The sequence below is a fragment of the Microtus pennsylvanicus genome, chromosome 12, assembly GCF_037038515.1.
Source record: "Microtus pennsylvanicus isolate mMicPen1 chromosome 12, mMicPen1.hap1, whole genome shotgun sequence".
Classification (NCBI taxonomy): domain Eukaryota; kingdom Metazoa; phylum Chordata; class Mammalia; order Rodentia; family Cricetidae; genus Microtus; species Microtus pennsylvanicus.
Genome location: NC_134590.1, coordinates 67604303 through 67627749, shown reverse-complemented (window position 1 = coordinate 67627749; position 23447 = coordinate 67604303). Strand labels below are relative to the sequence as shown.

Here is a 23447-nt window from a genome sequence, read left to right as displayed (position 1 = left end):
GCAGACACACAAATCAGTTTGCAAGTTCTCACATGCTGACATCTACTGTACTTGTTTCTTCTTCCTGATGTCAGAACTCATTTGATTCTTCCTTTTCCCACTAGCAAAGTACAGGGCAGCAGGGATGAGGAGACTGAGCAGCATCAGCACCATCTGCTGCCCATCTAGGGATGGCTATTCATATTCAGGCTGCATGCAGGTGGGCCACTCTTGCCTTCCAAAGTCTTCTAGTTTTCCCATCAAGTGGATGGTAAACACTAACAGAACACTCTGGTCTTTGGGATGGGGTCCTGAACAGGTCCTTCCCAGGACTTGAATTTGGTGGGCAAGGGGAAGATCTCACCATGCCTTCCATGCCATGAGGCAACAGGAGCACAATGCCATTCTGCCGCACCCACTTTGCCTGTCCTGGGCAGATGAACTGGTCAATAATGCACTGTGCCATGTTGTTGAAGTCACCAAACTGAGCCTCCCAGAGAACCAGAGCATTAGGGCTAGCCATGGCAAAGCCCAGCTCAAAGCCTGTAATGGACAGAAAAAGAAGAACGGCATGTCAGGACACCAGGCAAGGGATGCAGAAGACTTGAGGTGGGGTTGGGGTTGGCCTTACCCAGGACACCATACTCAGACAGCGAGCTGTTGCAAACAGTGTAGGGGGCCTGATTGGGCCAAAGGTGGTTCATGGGGATGCAGGTTCTCTTGTCTACGTTCTGATCATGGAGCACGTGGTGGCGATGGCTGAGGCAGAATGACAAGATTAATAAGCAGGAGTACACATAGTTGAACCAACCACTTGAAACTTGAAGCTCTAGTAGATCCACTGTGACAACTCGTCTTTCTGCCAGATACTTCAGAGTACAGCCCTCCCAGCATCCACAACACAAGAGGAAAGGGTGGGGCAGCCTCAACACTGAGGATGCAGTGACTTTTCTGGAAATGACTTCCCCCACTCTGGAGTATTAGATTCCAAAGCCCTTCCCTTCTGTTTCAAACTGAAGGGTAAATATTTTTGTTACCTAAAGGTGCCCCGCTCCACATCCTGGCCACTCAGCCGGACGTGGATGCCTTCCTTCAGGAGTGATCCGAATGCCATGTACTCTGCCAGGGCCCAGTCCACAGTCCGGTTTGTCACTAGCTCCTTCCGAGTCTTCAAGATCCGGCTCAGCCCTGCAGAGAAAGAGAATGAGATGCTGGGCAGTGGTGGCGCACATGCCTTTAATCCCAGCACTTGGGAGTCAGAAGCAGATGAATCTCTGTGTGTTCGAGGCCAGTCTGGCCTACAGAGTGAATTCTAGGACAGGTTCCAAAACTACACAGAGAAATCCTGCCTAGAAAAACCAATAAATAAATAAATTAAAAAAAAAAAAGAGTAGCACTCACAATACTGCAGGCCCAGCTCATGTGGACATCTTACTGTCTGTGCTTCAGGGACACAGACACAGGCAGAGACTTTGTCACCCAGTGTTAGGACAGCAAAATGGTGACCTCTTAGTTGCTTCTCTGCTTCTTTCCAAGTGAAGGACTTGAGTGTTGCGGGAGCTGAGTCTACCAACACACCCAGTGGGCTCGGGACAGGGAGTTTCTACAGTGCATGGCTGAGGACACTATCTTCAAGAGGTGCTGATCTAGACCCGTGTTTCCACAGGCAAGTGCAGGGTTGGTTACCTCCATGGATGGTAAAGTCCTCCACAGGTACAGAGCTGGCGACATTCCCAATGTGGGCCAAGACATCTTCCTCCAGGCCAGTAGAGGGGCAGGACATGCTCCTGGGCTGTCCATCCAGGGTGAAGAAACCTAAGAGAACAGAGATAGGCTGGGGCACCTGCAGAGCAGACCAGAGTAATAGCTCTCTCTGCCTTTCTAGAAACTTCACCACAGTACCCCACGGTTTTGGGTAAATGGAAAGTAAGAGACAATAAAGCCTAGATGGCCCTGAGGACCACAGAGGCCTTGCTGAATGGACACTCACTATATGTTGTGGGTACAGAGGAGGAGAGCAGGAGCTTTGTCTAGGAAGGGCTTCATGGTTACATCCTCTCTATAAGGAGTCTACCTGGGGTGATGGTCCCTTGCTTACCAGGCCAGGGGGAATCCAGCCAGTGCTTAATGTGCAAGATCTTCTCATCTTTGGATCTGGTGAATGCTTCCTCACAGATCTTGTCATACTTGGAGATTTCCTCCTGGAAGAGTGGGTGGATACACATAGCTAACCGAGCACAGCACCCATGTCATACAGGCCTACTGTACCCTGGCCTTCAGTCCCCAACGACCCACCCACTGTATTTACTCAGAGTTGCCAGTTTCCAACAAACAGCCTCTTTAACATCTGAAAGAAGCCTTTAATTTCTGGTCCTCATTCCCTGCATCACTTGGCTTAGAGTCTGTTTAGTCTGAGTCCCTAGACCAAACGTTTTCCTAAGAACTGCTTCAGTTTTATGTATTTGTAAGTAGGCTTAGGAGCTGCCCCTTCAGCAGCTGTCCAGTCTGGGCCTCAGCACCATCCCAGATGTCTACAACTGTTGCTCATACTGTCAGGGGACAGAATGCTCTGTGCAGATCATATAGGATCTTTACCAAGCTGCATGGACCCTGTTTATACATCTCTCAACCCACATAGCCCGTGTCAACAGAGAAGCTATTGGGTAGTCACTCCCTCATCTCTACAACACTTTTCTCCACCTCCTTTAAAAAGTTCAAGTTGAAATGCTGAAATGCTACAGTTGTCAAGACCTCACATGCTTTCACTGGGGTCCTAAGAAGAAGACTGGCCTGGGATGATCTCTAGTTTGCTTAGGACCAAAGGCCTGCCAGGACACACCTCATATTCGGGCTGGTTGACGACACCCTGGGATACCAAGAGTTCTGCATACTTCTGCAGTACAGGCTTCTGCTTGCGGATCTGCTTGTACATGAGTGGTTGTGTAAACATAGGTTCATCCATCTCATTGTGGCCATTGCGTCGATAACATACCTAGTCAGAGTAGCAAGAGAGGACTATGAGAGAGTGTGGCTGGTCTGTAGAAAAGAACACCATTGTGTGTGTGTGTGTCGGGGGTATCTGCCACATCTGTGTGATGGTAACATGGCGGTTACTGCTTTGCTTCAATGTACTTCCTCTACAGCTAAGATTTTGATTTTCTTTCTTTTACATGGCAAAATTAATTTTTGTTTTTTTGAGACAGGGTTTTTCTCTGTAGCCCTGGCTGCCCTGGAACTTGTTCTGTAGACCAGGCTGGCCTTGAGCTCAGAGATCCACCTGCCTCTGCCTCCTGAGTGCTGAGATTACAAGCCTGCACCACCCGGCACAAACTATTTGTAAAGCAGTCTTACATAAGACAAGATGGACCACATAGCTCCCGCTGAGGAGTATTCAGAGGCAAGCGTGTGTCTGAATACTCTAAAAGCAGAAGGATCCTACCTGAAGTATGACATTACAAAGACCCACGGTGACTTAGCAAGACTAAGGGACAGGCCAGATGTGCGTACCCTGGCATCACTTACCAGATCAACGACAACATCCTTGTGGAAGGTGCTCCTCCACTCAGCTGCCACCTTGCATACATACATGACAGCCTCAGGGTCATCTGAATTGACGTGGAAAATGGGGGCGTTCACCACTCGGGCCACATCAGTGGGGTAGGGGGAGGAACGGGCCATCCGAGGGTCTGTGGTGAAGCCAATCTGTAATTACGGAACACATGATCAGGCAACAGGGTACCTGGAAACGGTAGTACAGGGTACAGAGGCTGGTAGGCAGTATGGAGCACAGCCTATAGTTCCTGATGGGCTACTACGACTATGTGCCCTAAGTGGCTTCTTTGCTTAAGTTTTGTTTGTTTCCCCTACTCCGATAACAAATTCATGTATGTTTAACACAGGGGATTTGGAAGAGGAAATAGGCTGTCATACTAATTTTTTTTTCTTTCTTTTCTTGGTTTTCCAAGATAGGGTTTCTCTGTGCAGCCCTGGCTGTCCTGAAACTTGCTTTGTAGACCAGGCTGACCTCAAACTCTGCCTCCCAAGAGCTAGGATTAGAGGGATACACCACCACTGCTGGGCTGGTATGAACATTTTTATTTTTCTTTCCAGATTATTTTCTCTGCAGGCATACTTATGTAAATACATATAAGTATATTTTGAAGCTTACGATCTTGCTTCCCCAATACACAACTGTTCCGTTCCTCTGCTACAGGTGAAGTAGGTTAGTGGTAGCATGCTTCCCTAGGGTGCACAAAGCCCTGGGTTTGATCCCCAGTACTGAAACAGAAATGATCAAGTCAACCAAGCTGTGCACTTTAGAGAGGCCAAATTCTCCCTCTCACTCTGATTTCTTTGTGTGGAGGTGGCATGTGTGCGGGACAGGCAAGTACACTGGGAGGTTAAACATCAATGTAGGTTGTCTTCTTGTCTCACTGAACCCATAACTCACCAATTGGCGAGGCTGGCTAGACAGATTGCTCCTAGAATCTGCCTGCCTCTGCCATCCCAATGCTATAACTTCGTTAAGGTCCTCATACTAGTGTGGCAACTACATTACCAACTGAAGTATTTCCCTAGTCCCCGATGACTATCACCACTTTTTTTTGAAGCAGGATCTGACTATGTAACTCTGACTGGCCTGAAGCTCATGTAGACCTAGCTGGCCTCAAACTCAGAGATCTACCTGTTCCTGCCTCTCAGGTGCTGGGATTAAAGGTGTGGTATGGCTAGGTACAGCTGGAATCCATGGATATTATGTGCAGAAAAAACACAAAACTTTGAAACTGCTCAGTACTCAGGAGGCAGAAAGGAACTTTACAAACGAGGCCAGGCTGGTCTACCTTGTGAGTACCAGGTTAGCTTGGGCTACAGAGTAGGAGCTAAAAACCAAACAAACAATAATCTCCACAAGCCAGGCATTGGTGGCACACGCCTTTAATCCCAGCACTTGATTCCAAGGCCAGCCTCGTCTGTCTACAGAGCGAGTGCCAGGACAGGTTCCAAAGCTACACAGAGAAACCCTGTCTCCAAAAGCCAAACAAAAACTCCACAAAACAAACAAATAAAACAAAAGTTTAAATGTTACTCTTCTATAAGCCAGCAATTCCACTCATAGGTGTATAGCCAAAACACCAGAAAGGAGGGTCTTGAAGGATATCTGTACACCATGTTCACAGCAGCATTATCAACACAGGGAAATGGAGAGGATGCAAGTGTCTATCAATGGATAACTGAACAAAATGTGGAGCATTCCTAGTAGAATGTTATTCAGACTTAAAAAGATTCTGACACGGCACAACAAGATGGACCTTGAAGGCATTAAAATTAGTGAAGGAGCCAGGCGGTGGTGGCACACGCCTTTAATCCCAGCACTTGGGAGGCAGAGGCAGGCGGATCTCTGTGAGTCCGAGACCAGCCTGGTCTACAAAGGGAGTTCCAGGACAGGCTCCAAAACCACAGAGAAACCCTGTCTCGAAAAACCAAAAAAAAAAAAAAATTAGTAAAGGAGTATTATCTTTTTTTTTTAATATTTATTTATTTATTATGTATACAATATTCTGTCTGTGTGTATGTCCGCAGGCCAGAAGAGGGCACCAGACCTCATCCCAGATGGTTGTGAGCCACCATGTGGTTGCCGGGAATTGAACTCAGGACCCCTGGAAGAGCAGGCAATGCTCTTAACCACTGAGCCATCTCTCCAGCCCCAAGGAGTATTATCTTAAGAAGACAAATACTGGGGCTGGAGATGGCTTAGTGATTAAGAGCACAGCACTCACTGGCCATTCTTCCAGAGGACCTGGGTTCAATTCCCAGCACCCACATGGCAGCTCACACTGTCTGTAACTCCAGTTCCAGGGGATCTTATATGACACCTTCGCACCAATGCACATAAAATAAAGTTAAATAAATTATTTAAAAAAAGAAGACGAATATCATAGGATGCCACTTAAATAAGGTACCCAGAGTAACCACAAATTAGAGACAGACAGTAAAATGGTGGTTCCCAGGAGCAGGGGAGAGGGAACAGAGAATAGGCAGCAATTGTTTTTGTTTAACATTTATTTTACTGTATGTGTGTGTGTGTGTGTGTGTATGTCTGTGAGTGCCTGATACACGTGTGTGGGTGACCACAGAAACCAGAAAAAAAAGCTGACACTGGGTAATTATGAAAGGCCCAAAGTGGGTACTGGAAACTCCACTCAGGTCCTCAGGAAGGGCAGCAAGCACTCTTTTTTTTTTTTTTTCGAGACAGGGTTTCTCTGTGACTTTGGAGCCTGTCCTGGAACTAGCTCTGTAGACCAGGCTGGTCTCGAACTCACAGAGGTCCGCCTGCCTCTGCCTCCTGAGTGCTGGGATTAAAGGCGTGCACCACCATTTTGCAGAAAGCACTCTTAACCATTGAACCCCTCTCCGGTTCCAGGCAGTGGTGGTTTAATGTGGAGCTTCTGTTGACAGAGATGAATGGTGATGATTGCTTATTATGGATGTTTAATACAATTAAACAGTTCATTAGAAATGGTTATGATAATAAGCTTGCTAGGTATTTCACCACAATATAAAAAAGGGGAAAAGTTCATTAGTGGAGATTTTTGTTTATTTTAAAAGATATTTCTTTGTCCTTGGTATTTTTTTCCCAAGGTTTCTTAATACCATTCTCTGAAGGCAGGCAGATTACATACTAGTACTATCATCTACCTCAAGCAAGCTACTCAGTCCCTGTTTCTCAATGTTCCTTTTTGGAACCATAGCTGGATGTGATGGCACATGCCTTTAACCCCAGTACTGGGAAACAAAAGCAGGTGTATCTCTGTGAGGTCTTTGCCATCCTGGTCTACATATCAAGTTCTCAGCCAGCCAGGGATTAATGTGAGAAAAAGAGAGAGAGAGGGAGAGAGAGATTGAGATTACTGCACAGGTGACAATCCCATGGACTGAGTTACTTACTGCATGTGAGCTTCCTGATTTGATATGTTGCAGACCATACACACTCAGTCAATGGCAGTTTTGCCATGCAGTGTGATATCACTTTGTCACTTACCAGTCTCTCCCACAATCTCACAATGCATCTGGTCTTCAGCTTTCTTTGTAAATTACTAGCTATCAACCTCTGGGCTCCCTTTCCTTCTTGGTATTTTGAGTCCCCACCCAATGGAATCTGAGTTCTGTGTTAGTAGAGCACAGCAGCTCTTGCTCTGTTTGATGCCCAATGTGGTATTTATAGTAGAGCACAGCAGCTCTTGCTCTGTTTGATGCCCAATGTGGTATTTATACTTAGTCAGTAGTGGAGTATTTGTTGGGAGAGTTACATATACTGGGTTAGATGACCCAAAGGAAGGACATACTAGGTAACAGATGACGTGTCAACAATGGCCAGAACTGAACTGTGACAACTAGAAGAATACTTGAAAGAAGAAAATCTAAGATTAGAAGTCCATTTTATGAAACAATCTGTAATGACTACTTCTGCGAAAACTGTTTTAAAGGACCACATAATGACATCAGGAAATAATATGGTAGATAAAAGGGGATAGTAATATGTGTATATATAGGACTCCAGTTTCTTAATGAGAAAACCAATTACCTAGAACTGTGGCTCTAGACAGAAATACTGTAAAACAATAATGCCCTCCCCTTAATAATGTAAATAAAATCTTTCCATTGTAAAAAGTGGCTTTCTGGGTTACCCAAAGAAATTTATTTATTTTGTATGTGTTTTGTACACACACCAGAAGAGGGCACCAAATTCCTAGGACTACAGTTATAGACAGTTGTGATCTGGCATGTAGGTGCTGGGAATTGAACTCAGGACATCTGGAAGAACAGCCGTGCTCTCTTAATTGTTGAGCCAGCTCTCTAATGCTATGTGTTTTCCAAATTTTAGATGGCCAGGGAGACCCACAGGAGGTGACAGACACCTAAGGTTACCTGGTTGTTGACAACCACATGGACAGTGCCATGGGTTGTGTAGGATGGCAAATCACTGAGATGGAAGGTCTCATACACGATGCCCTGGCCAGCAAAGGCAGCGTCCCCATGCAGCAGGATAGACATCACCTGCAAAAGAGACTCCAAAGTAAAATACCTTGACGTTAAGTTTACAAAACAAGTGGATTAAATGAGCTGCAATTAGTTTTTATTACTTGTGTTTGTGTGCATGAAATGAAGAATAGGGTACACACGCCACAGCATGTGTGGAGGTCAGAAGACCACCTTGTAGAGGTGGGTTCTCTTTTTCCACATTGTTGTAGGTCCTGGGGATCAAGCAGGCTCCTTTGTGCACTGAGTTATCTTGTGAAGCTCGTAATTTTTTTCAAGGGTAATGTTTTAAGGTCATTCACAACTCACAAAGTAACAGCAGTACAAAGGCTTCTAGAAGGGCATCCCTTCTAGCCTGACTTGCTGCCATATCCACATGTGCCACTGCCTGCTAGCACCTGCCCTGAATACAGAGAACCGCGAGATAGCATTCTACACCTTACAAACCCTCCCATCCAAAAAAACAACTCCAGCCCCAGCCACCCAGGGAATGTTTCCTTGGTTGTTATGTCTCTGGCTGCTCCTATATACCAGATAGATTAGTTCTGGTCACTTGGTCTGGTCATTGTCTGCCTATTTTTCTTCAATTCATCTTCTCAGCAATGAGCACACAGTGTAATTGGTGGGAAGAACTTCATCTTATTCCTTCTCGATCAAATCTTCATCTCAGCCTCAGCAACATCTAGACCCACCTCAGCTAGTTCCTTGAGTGGCTAATGAATGATGATCTCTGATTTATTACTTCTGCATCTATTAAATGCATCTTCTTCCTTCTCCCTGATTTATGATTGTATGCTCATGATTCCTCTCATTCTACAGAGTGCACGTAAGAGATTCAGGATACCATCACTTATTTCAATGTGCTGGATCTTCCAGGGTACCTTATTTTCTAGTACCACAGCACTGCAGCCTCATATTGTGCTGTCTATTACCAGCCCTGATTCCTCCAGTAAAGGATAGGACTTAGATTCATAGCTATCTGTTAACCAACACCAGTCTCTAAGCACAGAGCTAGGGAATATATGGGTGTGCACACACAAATGTTATTTCTATATCTCTGTATACCACATCTACCAACATCTCCAGCTACCCACAGAGTTTACTCAGCATTCCCAGTAGGACCCATTCTTTGGCTATATAGCCTATTTCTCTCCCAATCTCTCTCTCTCTCTCTCTCTCTCTCTCTCTCTCTCTCTCTCTCTCTCTCTCTCTCTCTCACACACACACACACACACACACACACACCAAAACCAAAAAAACAGCTAATGAGGGAGAGGTTGGTATAGGACTGCCTAGCTGATTTTAAGGAAGTAAGCTGGCATGTTTAAGCACTGTGAGGTATTCAGGGCAGTGTGTGTGTGTGGGGGGGGGACGGCTACAGATCTAGGGAAGAACTGAAAATTCAGTGTGAGTCTGAAACTATTTAGAGGCAGAATTCCTTCTCTTTTTGGTACCTGGGTGTTTAAAAGAGGGTTTCATGAGCCAACGCTGGCTTAAAAGTTCCTATGTAGACAAGGATGACCTCTGAACTCTTCATCCTTTACTTCTATCTCCCCAGAGTTGGTATTATAGGAATGCACCACCATATTCAGTTTTATACAGTGCTGCAAACTAAACACAGGGCCCATGCTAAAGTCCTTATGGTATTATTCAGGAAATGGTGATGAGCTATTGAAATCATCCTAGGCACATGTGGGCTTCCCTTGAGTTTAGAGATGTAACACCTCTGGCAGGAGCAAGTTTTCCTTTGCACTGGCTGAGCGCTTATACAGGCTAATTTTATATCAACTGGCACAAATCAGTCATTCGGAAAGAGGGAACCTCAACTAAGAAAATACCCCCACCAGACTGTTTCTTGATTGATGACTGGTGTGGGAGGGCTCAATTCACTGTGGGTAGTGCCACCCTTGGGCTGACGGTCCTGGGTGCTGTAAGAAAGCAGGCTGAACAAACTACGAGGGACAGATCATTAAGCTGCTCTCTCCACGGCCTGCCTCAGTTCTTGCCTCCAGCTGATGCCCTGACCTCCTCTGATGTTGGACTGTGATATGGAACTGTATCTGAAATGACAATACCTCTCCTAGTTGCTTTTGGTCACAGTATCTTATCACAGCCATAGAGAAGTAACTAAAACTCGGCTAGGGCAATGATTTAAACTTTCACCGAGGAAATGTTTCTGGAATACAAAATCTCAAAGGCCACACTGTACCAAGTCACCAAATTAGGTGAGTTTCTCAATGTACAAGGTTATATAGACTGACCTCAGCCCAATTTACACGAAGTTTTTCCTGAGCATTAAGATTATGTAACCTGCCATCTTACTGAGTTCTAGATTTAGCAAAAATCAAATCATTTCTAAGGAATGTCAGAAAAGTAGCAAAAATAGACAAGAGACTAACTAAGCTTTCTCTTCACCTAGCGGAGATCATGCAAGGCACTTAGAGCAAGGTGAGGAAGTAACTCAGAAACTGGGCTGGCAGCTACCTGCACTGCGGTAAAGGAGGGCACAATGACACCCCTTAGAACACGAGGAATGGCGCTACACAGACGGCTTATCAGGCAAGAGCACTGTCTGTTCTTCCAGAGGACCTGGGTTCAATTCCCAGCACCCACATGGCAGCTCACACTGTCTGTAATTCCAGGATTCAACACCCTCACACAGACATACATGCAGGTATAACACTAATGCAGTAAGATAAATTAAGTTAAAAAACCCAACCCAAACTATGTGTGAATTTCCAGCCAACCAGGAGCTAGCCAATTTTCTTGGTTTAGATCCTAAAAAGGACCAAATATTGAACCCTTCTCTGCTACCTTTCTCATTATTTTATCACCTTTCAGGACACATCCAATATTCTAAACAAGGTCTGCCTGAGTGGATTTTTGTCTACATTTTCAAAGGCAGAAGCCACCTAAGCCTACTTACAACTTCATTTTACTACCCAATACCAAATATCCGGGTCAGCCCCCTCACATAGCCCCAGTGTTCTAAATGGACATGGGGCTACTTATCTTTCAACATAGCTGAAGCTTCACTGTAGGTGTTCTTTGTCTACTTAAAGATTTCCAGCCCCTAAACTGGAACCCAGTAAGTGTCCTCTGTGTGCCTGTGACAGTATCATCAATGAGAAATTCCTTTCACCTTTCAAGGTTATTCCAGCCAGCTCTGTCACCTTCCTCTAAGTCACCAAGCACAAGACTATGACTTATAACTCGTTTTTTCTTCTTTAACTTATGTGTAGGAGTGTTGCCTTCATGCATTCTGTGCACCACATCTCCAAGAACAACAAGAGTTTTTAACTGCTGAGCCATCTCTCCAGCCCTGATTTATAGTATTTTAAATAGCCAAACCAGGTATGGTGGTACACGTATAAAATCCAAGCACTTAGGAATGGCTGACGCAGACTCTCTTAGATGAGACTAGCCTGGGCTATAGTATGAATCTGTCTTTAAATAAATAAAAAATAAGTATTGCAGACCCTACCCAAATTGTACCCCCCTACAGGCTACTCTGAGAGGCTGGTTGCTGCTATGGTCCCAACCGTCTCTCCACTTTTTGTCCATCTTCACAGAATATTCTTTCCTTTTACCTCCCTAAATCATAGTTTCTTCAATATCTTTTTTTTTGGTTTTTAAATTATGTGTGCATACATGTACAATGTGTGCAGGGTGTGCTAAGGCCAAACAGCATTAGATTCCCTGCAGCTAGAGTTACAGGCAGTCATTCAAAGGTGTGAGTGCTGGGAATTGAGCTCAGGTCCACTCCAGGAATATCATGTATTCTTAGCTGTCCAGCATCTCTCCAGCCCTGATAACGTCTGATTGTCTCATCTAACTTGACCTCACGTCTACAGAGGCTTATTCTAAAGCACTGTATTGTCCGTTCTGTAGCTCTGCTTTACTCACTGTTCAATGACTTCCTGGCATTTCCCCCCCCTTTCTTTTACCTTTTCTTCTTCAAACAGCAAAGATCCTTGAGAGTGGGCTGACAGTGTCTTTTTTACGTATCACTCAACGGACATTATACCACGTACAATGAATATGAATACATGACTTTTCCCCCTGGTTTCTTAGTTTTGTTTTGTTTTTTTTTTTTTTTTTGGTTTTTCGAGACAGGGTTTCGCTGTGGCTTTGGAGCCTGTCCTGGAACTAGCTCTGTAGACCAGGCTGGTCTCGAACTCACAGAGATCCGCCTGCCTCTGCCTCCCAAGTGCCGGGATTAAAGGCATGCGCCACCACCGCCCGGCTTGGTTTCTTAGTTTTTAACATCATTTAAAAAAATTTATATATTAATCTATTATATACATAGTGTTCCTCCTGCATATATGCCAACATGCCAGAAGAGGGCACCAGATCTCATTATATATGGTTGTGAGCCAACATGTAGTTGCTAGGAATTGAACTCAGGACCTCTAGAAGAGTAGTCAGTGCTCTTAACCTCTGAGCTACCTCACCAGCTCCTTAATACCATTTTTTAATAAGAACTAAACAACTTTATGGAAATATAAAATTGCTACAAACTAAGAATTATATCCTGAGGTTAAATAAGGATAAGATTACAGTTAGATAAGGGTTTTAGATTACAGCCATATAAAGGTTTATATATTTGAGCAGGCCAGCCAACCAATATTCAGCATTCTCTATCACACAAAGGAAATGCCAGGACAGTTGGGAGTTGTCTGACATGCACTTTTGGCCTGATCAGTGCCACTCTCTCCTAACATCTGAGTCCCACACCTTTTCCTGGCAGTCCCTTTTTCTGTTCCTCCATCAATACTGTGAAGGCAATCTGAAAAGCACTGTGTGTAATACAGGCAGAAGGAACTTTACTCACAGTCTCTCAGGGCCTCACCTTTTTCCCTTCAGTGTCTCCACAATAAAACTGCTCAGCTTTGGTCTTGCCCATCACCACAGGGTCAGCAGCCTCTAGGTGGGAAGGGTTTGCCACCAGGGACAGAGTGATGTTTCTGTCCGTCACACGGTTGATCCTGCGGTGATACATGCCCAGGTGGTACTTCATGTCCCCGGAACCCTGATGATAAACATGGCAATGATTGTTGAGTAATGATGGTAGAAGCAGTTCATTCTTAACGGCAGCCCTACAGATGGGATTTTGACTCCTAGGGTCCAACTGTAGGAGGAAGGGGAAAGCTTCTCCAACATTATTCCCCCAGGCACAAGTATAGGGTCACCTGGGCAGAAGTAAAATATTCTTGCCCCCAGCAGGAGGAATATAAAGCAGGTAGAGGAGGTGGGCCAATTCCAATAAGGAAGGCAAACTGTAAATGGTCTGGAAGAGTGGTGCTTTGGTTAAGACATTCTGAGAAACCAGTGGCTGTAGGGGGTCTCAAGCAGACCAACCACAGTGGATGTATCTCCATACAGAACCTCACCTCATCCGCTGCTTCCAGCTTGGAGTCAAACTGACAGAAAATCTGCTCCAGCTCCTTCCTGATGACATTCGCAAGCACATTCAGTCGTCCTCTGGGACACAGGGAAGAGTGAGTAATCTCAGGGCAAAGCTGCATGGCCCTACCCCTACCCAGGACACATCCTTGGTTTGTAGCCCAAGAACAGTTATGATCCAAAGCATGTTGAACCATAACCCATAAACAAGAAAAAGCAGAAAGCAGAAAAACTACCAGCTCCAGCTCCCCGCCTCTCCCAAACCTCAGAGAGCGGTCATTATTATAAGTGAGACAGCAGCAATGGCACTGGGGTTGATTTACTTATGATACACTGTGTGTGCAACAAAGGCTAGTCTAGCACTTTATAGTCCAAGTTGGACTTGAATTTTGTGATCTTCCTGCCCTAGCCTCTCAAGTACTGTGATTATAGGTATGTATTACTGCATCCACCTCGATTTAATTTTAACAAAACTCACTATAGAATGAAATACAAGTCTAACCATATTTGGCTTTCACTTTGACCCTGACTCTGTAGTCACCCTGATGTGGGAGGGTGAAAACTTGGAAAGTAACACATCTTCACACACTCAGAAACCATCAGATCTCTAGCTGCACTGGATAAGCGAGGAGCAGGGCCCGACTACTGTGTCTCCAAGGCCCAAGGGACCTAAAGTACCTGTGTGGCATTCCCATGATCACATAGTCTATTCCATTTTCACTTGACTTGTCAATGATTGTCTTGAGGGCAGGGATCAGCACCTCACAGCCTTCCAGACCAAAACGCTTCTCAGAAGACCACTTCCGCTGTAGGAACTCCTCAAACCTGGATAGAGAACCAAGCACCTTGAAGAGCAATGTCCATAGAGCCAGTCTCAATGTTAGGCGTTCTCAAATGACAAGAGGGTACAATGGAGGCCAATTCTGTTCTCCTGCTTGCTCACCACCCTGGAGGACAGGCTACCCAGACTCCACAAATATGCCATGGATCCCCTGGGCGCCCATGGCCCAAATCACACCTCTTTACCTGGTGGACCGTACAAGCCTGGCCAGCAGGGTCCGCTTTTCCTCATTTGTGAACTGCATGATTCCAGGAGTCTCAAACTTCTGCCGGATCCATTGGCATTGTTCCAAATCATTAATGAACATGAACTCCACACCAATGTGCTGACAGTAAGCCATCTGTTCATATATACATAGGACACAAAAGCCACTGGTGAACACAGACTACAAATTCCAGTGTTCCAGCAATTAGCCATCTACCTGTCCACCACCCTCATACAGGCAAATGTAAGAAGGTACCAACTGCCCTATTATCCAGGCTAGGGAGGAACAAACTTCCTTCTCCTATATATCTAACATGCTGTGACAGAAAGCAGAAATCAAGTAGGTATCAGTCTTGCAACCTTCCGGCCTTGGTCTTTCTATGCTGGGCTTACCAGCTTATAAATGGAGAATGACTCAGTGGTGAAGAGCACTAGCTTCTGCTCTTCCAGAGGTCCTGAGTTCAATTCCCAGCAACCACATAGCGGCTCACAACCATCTGCAATGAGATCTAGTGCCCTCTTATGACAGACAGGCAGAACACTGTTTAGGTAATAAATAAGTCTTTTTTAAAAATGCCACACTTAGCTTCTGAGGTCCTTCTAACACAGCCATGCAGCACATTCTTAGGATCTGGTTTGGTACACTGAGAACCCGAGGAGCAAGGAGTCAACCAGGCTAATGAACAACCAGTTCATTATTTTCATGGTAAGTAAGCAGAGACCATGCCAGCTTTTGGACTGGATCCCTTTCTAAGAAAGGCTGGCTATCCTTATAGTATGTTCACCATCCATGATAAGAAACGCTTGGTGGCTGAAGTTAAAGACTTAAGACTTTAAATTCAACTTTCTAATAACTGATTTTCCTTGAAACTTAAGGACTGAAGAACATGACAGCATAGGAAAAAGGACAGGACTTTTTAGTTGGTTTGCTTGTTTGAGACAAGGTCTCTCTCTCTATAGCCCTGGCTATCTTGGAACTCACTATGCAGACTCACTTGGCTTTGAAGTAAGAGATCCACCTGTCTCTGCCCCCAAATGCTTGGACTAAAGGTATGTGCCACCACAACTGGGTAAAAGAACAGGTCTTAAATAGACCTGATGAGCCTTGAGCCAAGTCTGGAAAGGAGGTGGTGGTCATCCCTGCAAAGGTGGAGACTAGTAAGATAGCTGGCTCTTGGGGAACGAAAACTAAGGGAAGAGAAACTGTGTGTGTATATAAATATAAAACATATTTATACACACAAACACACACACACATACACACATAAAATCTGGAGGGGCTCTTGCAAACCCACCTCATGGATGCCCAACCCCAGTCTTATACAGACTCATGGTTCTCACTGAGCCTTTACCACTGTCCTGGAGGCCCAGAATGCAAGTGTGAAAGTAAGCCAGGGAGCAGCAATGGGATAGCAAAGGTGTCTGACGTTGCCAACTTTACAGACCCACAAGCCCAGTTGTCTTTAGCCAGAGGCCCGAATATGATCCCAGTGACTCCTTTCTGTGCCTCCATTTGCTTTAGACAGTGATTCCAGCTGGCACTGGCAGTTACAGGCTTGCTGGACTTGTGGTCAGGTGCCTGTTGTACAGCGGGGTCAAAGAAGGCTTTGGCTGAGCTTACAAAAGTATGGCTGTCCAACATATACTACAGCCTTTCTAGCCCAAAAGAAAAATCATATAGCCTGGAAGACCTCTGAAATTGAAGGTGTTATAATTAATTCATATCATGTCTTTCCTTTTTTTAAAGATTTGTTTATTTATTATGTATACAGTGTTTTGCCTGCATTTATGCCTGTATGCCATAAGAGGGCACCAGATCTCATTATACCTTGGAGGCATCATGAGGTTGATGGGAATTGAACTCGGGACCTCTGAAAAAGCAGCCAGTGGTCTTAACCTCTGAGTCATCTCTCCAGCCCTCTTTTCTTTTTTTCTTTCTTTTTTTTTCTCTTTTCTTTTTTATTGACACAGGGTCTCACTATGTAGTTTTGGCACTTGCTATGTCGACCAGGCTAGCCTCAGACTCTGAGATTCTCCTGCCTTTGCTTCCTGCGTGCAGGGATTTATCATCTAAGATGGCAACTTGCATAACTTCTAAATTAGACTAAGTTATTCATAACTTCATAGTTTTCACCAGTCCACTGTCATGTCTCATTTTTGCAGATCTGCAAGGAATCTGGTGACCAGCAGGACAAGGCATGCTTTTGCATAATTTAGACCCAAAGAACACAGAAAAACATGATCCATAACTGTTGTCCTCAGAGCAATCCCAACTTGGAATATAGGTATGCACATAAACCCCTCACTACCATACACCTACATGTGATGTGTATATGTGTTATGCTGTGATGTAATTACACAGAGCATATGTTTAGAAAACTTCAGTAAGTTAAATTTTCCTAGAAGAAATAGATGAGATGAATTTTCCTATCTTATTTGACCCAATATATCAAACATATCATTTCAATGGTTAAAGTTATCCAGGTGTTTTGCCCATTTCAAGTGTTCAATAGTTCTACAGACCAGGCTGGCCTCAACTCTCAGGGATCCGCCTGCCTCTGCCTCCTGGGTTCTGGGATTAAAGGCGTGCGCCACCATCGCCTGGCTTCAAGTGCTCAATAGTTGATAGGTGGCTCCCACGCTGAAATGGGCAGGATCAGACAACAATCAGTGTCAGTTCACGACAATGATGCACAGGTGGGACTCAAAGTTAATCAATCACATTGGATTAATCCCGAGCATTTCCGTAAGATGACCATTCCTTCCAGATAAAGACGTAAACAGTTTCCACTCCTTGCTTTCCCAGGGGCCCATTAGAAAGTTAGGCAGCTCCTAGCTGAGATGCTTACAATAAACACAGGAAGTATCCCAGGTAACATTAAAATATTTTCTATCACTCATGTGCTAAGTATGGACCTGGAACATGCAAAAGATGAGCTCACTGGAAGAAACACTAATCACCAGGGGTGATATGTGTGTGTGTGTGTGGGTGGGGGGGAGTTCTGACTTAGGTGACCACAGCAGGATCTCTCCCTGGCCAGGTATCCCTGATTGTGACTATGCTTCAGTCTGGGTTTATGAAGAATTATCTGATGCTACCGATGGGTTCAGAACCTGTTAGTCCTGAATACCATGGATAGCACTATGTAAAAGCAACAGCTAATACTGGATGAGCACCTCTCAGCAAATCCACTCCCTTCTGGCACAGGTACCCTTACATACAGAATAGAGGCAATGACTTGCCCAAGAGAGATGGAAACACACAGGCAGCCTGATGTCAGAGCCAGGCTCTCAGCTGGTATTTGTAGTATACAAAAAAGAGTCCCTTGAATATCAATAAAGTACAGAAAGAAAGAAAAAGTAAGATGGGAAAAATGGGATTGGGTGGGTGTAGAAGAGGAGCAGCCACCACTGTGAGTGCACTCTGCAGCTGCAGGCCTGTACACAGGTTAAGGGAATCTTCCAGGGAGACATGCACCTGAAATAAAATCTAGAGGGAGCTGAAAACAGATTTCCCCCCCCCCTACAACAGGGTTTCTCTGTTTAACAGTTCTAGCTGTCTTGAAACTTGCTCTGTAGACCAGTCTGGCCTCGAACTCACAGAGATCTGTCTGCCTGTTTCCTGAGTGCTGGGATTAAAGGTGTGCACCACCACCACCTGGCTTTTTTTTAAAACCAATTTTTCTCTCTTTATAACTAATGAAAAAATAGATTTCTAGTTATAAAACAAAAACAAACAAACAGGCTATTTTTCCATTTTTAAAAACACAGGACTAAGCCCAAAACAAATAGCTTGGTCTCAAGTCTGAAAGATTTTCCTATTAACGGTTCTTACCTCCAGCCGCCGGATAATCTCCCGAAGAGGAAGTGCAGACTCCTGTCCCCCGATGAAAGTGGTGGTGGGCAAGTGGAAGACCTTGTCAAGGTCAGACTCATCTAGGCCATAGAACCCTGTAGACGATGAGGGACAAGGCACAGCCATGCAGGGGTCACAGTTTACAGGAAGGGAAGAGGAGGGATGTCCCAAAGAGCAAAAAGAGAGAAAAAGATATCACATACCCCTGATATTTAAATATATATATATGAAAACAGTAATTCTATCAAAACCAAAAATTTTAACAATAATTAGGCACTAAGATTATTACTATGTAAACCAGAATAAAGCTATTAGGCGCATATTAGTCCAGTGTTTGACAATTACTTACAATTTAGAGTTAAATACATTTGAAGGTCCCAAGATAAAAGTCAATTTTTGGAGGTGGAAAGAGCCAAAAGAAATCAATCAAAAAGTAAATAAAAAGTTGAGAGAATTAAGTAGGAAACGAGGAACTGATAGAGAACAGCAGACCATATATGAGTCATTTAACAGGAATATGAGTATATATTACAAAGTGAGTGACAGAGAGCTGGGGTCTACAGAGTGAGGGTGAAATAGTCACTGGGGATCAAGCTGCTTGTGGGAGAACTGTCCTTCAGGGTACACTTAGGGCAGCAAAGAAAGGTAAACAGCCCTTAGCCTTGGATTAGGGAAAAGTCTTTTTTCCTGAAACAGCCAAATTGCTAGATTTTCTAGGTGTAATCTGCAGTGCGAGTGGATTACAGGTCTAACGCTCACTTCCCTATCAGCTCTCCATCTGAGAGCATGTTTCAGACTGGAAAGAACAGGAGGCTCTTCAGCATCATGCCTGTTTCAACCTGAAGTCATTAAGGGAGCAAACTACCAAATGACACCATTGGTTTGTTTTCCAGTTTGGCACTTATTCTGAAGGGTAAAGAGCACAGTGTAAGAGTCGCCAGTACTTGAATGCCTGGTTCTAGCACTTTCTCTGGCTCCAGAAAAGAAAAGTGACCCACCGGCAGACAATCAGCTGAGTCTCTGACATCTGACTGGTCGAGATAAAATGTTTCACTGTTTCCTGCCTGAATTGAGTAGAAATAAGGGCTGCTGTGCGACACGAGTCAGGGAACCGCACTAATGTAAGGAACTTGAAACACAGACTTTTTGTTCTGTTCCCTGACAGAGTGTCTGTTCAGCTCTGAATTGGCCTAGAACTTGCTATGTAGACAAAGATGGCCTCGAACAAAGGTAATCTTTCTGCCTGGCCTCTGATTAGTGGAATTACAGCTGTGCACCAGTCTGCCTGGTTCTCAGGGGGATCTGTAAAAACACCTTTTCAGTCTTTAACATCGGTGCAGACCCAGGTATCTCCTAATGATTCCCACTCAAGCTAGGTTGGGGAATTGGGTCCCCATCCCACTTTTTTTGAGACAGGGTCTTTGCACATAGCCCTAGCTGTCCTTGAACTCAGAGATCCACCTACCTCTGCCTCCAGAGTGCAGGAGTTAAGTGCACCACCACACCTGGCTGGGGAATTAAATCCTTAAGTCTTAAAAAGTTACATTTTATTCAAGCCCTTTTAATTTTATTAAAGCAAAACAAATAAAAAAACAAAACCAACAACAAAACCCAAAACAAAACAAAAAAACCCAAACCTAGAGGAAGATAATGGTAAAAGTAAAAGTGGTCAAGCTATTCACTTGTTTTTTCCTATTATTTTACCATAAAGGAACAGCAGTTATGGGCTTAGAGGAAGCACATAGCTCTTGCCTTTTATAACCCAGCTTGTAAGCAACAGCTCTGCAGTGTTTATGGAAGAAATATTTTCTATAGTTGTGTTTTTTAAGACAGGCTCATGTTATATAGACCAAACTCGTCTTGATCCAGGAGGTATTCTCCAGAACCAGCCTCCTAAATGCTCTAACTACAGGTATGCACCACTGTCCTTGATTAACAAGGTTATTTTTGAGAAACTTTTCCAGGCTTACAAAACTCAGCTCAGGCCAGGCATGGTTACTGCAATCCCAACACTTTGGAGGTGAAGGCAGGAGGATCATGAATTCAAGCTCAGTCTTGCTTATAAGAAGACTATATCTCAAAACAAAACAGCAACTACCACCAAATAAAACAAGACAAAATACCAGAAATCTCAGGTTAAGGGGAAGATCAGAGGACACTGTTCAGTGTAGAAAATATCCAGATTGTGATGTTAACCAGGTACTCCTGCAGACGAGAGCTGCACTGCGACAGTACAGCCTGAAGAAGTGGAAGGAGGCTCGTGGTGTGTGATGGCGCTTTAGGTGGGACACTCAGTTGTAATTCACTGATCATTCTCAGAAGTCCTGGGCCCATTTCTAGATCTTCAGTCATTTGAGAAATGAAACCACAGATATAAGTTTTGGTGGGGGAAAAAATCACTCTTTTCTGCATTTCTACTAACTCCAACTAAAAACGCTAGATTTTCTATGTAGAAAAAAAGGGTAAGATAACCCTGTGAAAGAACAAAAGAAGGTGGACAAAGCCAGAGGACAAAGCCAGGGAAACCCCTGAGTTCTCTTCTGCTCCCACATCTCAGACAGGGAGGAGAGAATCAGCAGTAGAGAAATCTCAAGTAGTGCAAAGAGCCAAGCCCCACAAATGCTGCTCTATGAAGATCAGGAGGGGGCAGCTTCACAAGATCAGAGACCTTGAGACAGTTCTGCTGCACCTGCCCCGTCTTCTCACTAACTTGTTACAAGCCTCAGTACCCAAATAGAGGTTTCAGGAAAAATCTGAGTCTAAAACTTTTACCTCCTTTCTGAGAGATAAATAGGAAGAAGGTAATTCCCCTGACAGCAGCAATATTCAGAGGACGCCTGTTATGACAGACTTATATAAGACCACCAAATGCATAATACCAAAATGTCTTTGTTTCCATTAAAAATTTCAAAACATACCACAGAGCTGGTAGAATGGCTCAATGGGTAAAGGAGTCTGCCACTAAGCCTTAATGGAGGAAGGTCATTGGCTAATAAAGGAACTGCCTTGGCCATGTTATTGGTTAGGACATAGGTAGGTGGAGTAAACAGAACAGAATGCCGGGAGGAAGAGGAAGTGAGGTCAGACTCGACAGCTCTTCCCTCGGGAGCAGACGCCTCAGAGAGAGACACCATGCCTCGCTCCCGGGCAGACACGCGCTATGAAGCTCCGACCCAGGATGGACTTAGGCTAGAATCTTCCCGGTAAGACCGGTGCTATACAGATGATAAGAAATGGGCTAGTCCAGGTGCGAGAGTTAGCCTAGAAGAGGCTAGGTAGAAATGAGCCAAGCGGTGTTTAAATGAATACAGTGTCTGTGTAATTATTTCGGGGCATAAGCTAGCGGAGCAGGCAGCCGGGTGGCGGGGACACAGCCCCGCCACCCATATTACTACAAAGCCTGATGAACTGAACTGGTCCCCTGGTCCCATGTAGTGGAGAGAACTGAATCCCTCAAGTTGTCTTCAGATCAGCACTGCACCCACACTCACTAAACAGAACTTGGTGATTGGCATGGCAGGGCATTCTGGCAGTGGGGGGACGAGGAGGGTCAAAGGGTTAAGATCAGCCTCAGGTACACAATGAATTTGAGGTCAGTCTGGGCTATATGAAAACCAAAAACATACAAATAACAAACAGCATCAAGCACCCCACTATATAAAAATAGAAATAGAACTTTTTAAAAGTAGACATACAAATCCCTAGCACAACAAGAAACAATAGCAAAGACATAGGAATATTTGCCAGATGTGGTGGCACACGTCTTTAATTCTACACTGGGAGGTAAACAGGAGGATCTCTGTGAGTTCAACATAAGCCTGCTTTATGTAGTGAGATCCTTTTCAAAAGAAGCAAGAACATTTCCGAATGAACGGGAAACAATAATCAATAGCCTCACAGACACAGATGTTAGAGTTACTTGAGCCAAATAAAGCCATCACAAAACCATTCTAGTGAGTAATTACAAATATACAGTGACAAAAGAGTTGAGTTACAAGTTGAAATTCTTAGCAAAAACTAAAAACATACAAAACACCAGATGGAGGGGCTCGTGCGGTAGTTCAGCGGGTAAGTGTCTGCCGCCAAAGCCTATGATCTGAGCTCAGTTCCCAGAGAACACACAGTAGGAGAGAACTGACCCCTACACACTGTCCTCTGACCTTCAAACATGCACACATACATAGAAAGTCAGTGGATCTGAAGATGGAAGCCAACAGTAAAAAGCACTAAGTACATGTGACACTATAATTAAACATTTCACACTCATGTGGGCAAATTCCTGAGAGTACCTGAAAAGGTACTTAGAAAATGCCTGAAAACCTCCTAAATTCAACAGAAGACCTAAACTCCCAGATTCAAGAAGCTGAATGAATCTAAAGAATAAGGCACTCAAAGGAGACAAGTTTTCTACTCCAATTGAACTGGTGAAATAATGACATAGTAGACTGATAAATTATGTCTACATAATGTAATGCCTTTGAGCAACTAAAGAGCTATATAAATAGATATATTACAAAGATGGGATTATAAAATAAGAGTATTAAAATCCAGGCCAGGAAGATGGCTCAGTGGGTGAAGGTGTTGACACACAGGCTAGGTTTAACTCCTGGAACTCATGTAGAGGTGGAAGGAGAGAACTAACGCCACAAGCTGTCTTCTGACAGGTCTGTACCATGGCTTGCTCATGTCCCTTCTCCTGCCCCTACAATGTTTTCCTAAAGGTTCATAGACGAACAGAAAGTAAAAGCCATTTTTTAAAAACTGTCCTAACAAGAATAAAGATATTCTACAGTAACAATTGTAGCCCTCCCTGTGGCTTTTATTAAATAACTGTAATTCCCCAGGTACCTGGTAGGAATTAGCAGAACGAACTGCTCCTTCTTAGAAGTATTTTGACCCTGAAGAGTCCTTGTGGAGAACAGTGATTGTTTCCCAGGATCTGTAGAACTGTTTCGCTGAAGGGGCATTGTGGCCATCCAGTGACTTTGATCACAAGACATCTCAGGCACACCTGAGGCTCTTGTATTACTGTGTATTGCAAACCATAGTAACGAAGGACTAGAGTCATGGGGCATGTGATGTTCCCCTTCAGTAAGACATGTGAATTAGATTAGCAACCTTGGT

At 44.3% G+C, this 23447-nt stretch overlaps 1 protein-coding gene across 4 annotated transcripts in view; it reads right to left on the bottom strand.

Moving 5' to 3' along the window:
* Positions 1-23447, bottom strand: part of Ogdh (oxoglutarate dehydrogenase) — a 64727-nt gene that overhangs the window by 5719 nt on the left and 35561 nt on the right. For all 4 annotated transcript variants that reach the window (XM_075944270.1, XM_075944271.1, XM_075944272.1 and 1 more), the window contains 13 exons: positions 18303-18418; positions 14449-14603; positions 14101-14247; positions 13410-13500; positions 12869-13048; positions 7906-8034; positions 3502-3681; positions 2819-2971; positions 2078-2180; positions 1666-1794; positions 1017-1167; positions 611-738; positions 344-522 (listed from right to left, as the gene is read on the bottom strand). In XM_075944270.1, coding sequence (XP_075800385.1) covers positions 344-522; positions 611-738; positions 1017-1167; positions 1666-1794; positions 2078-2180; positions 2819-2971; positions 3502-3681; positions 7906-8034; positions 12869-13048; positions 13410-13500; positions 14101-14247; positions 14449-14603; positions 18303-18418 — 1841 coding nt within the window. The remainder of the gene's footprint in view (positions 1-343; positions 523-610; positions 739-1016; positions 1168-1665; positions 1795-2077; positions 2181-2818; positions 2972-3501; positions 3682-7905; positions 8035-12868; positions 13049-13409; positions 13501-14100; positions 14248-14448; positions 14604-18302; positions 18419-23447) is intronic.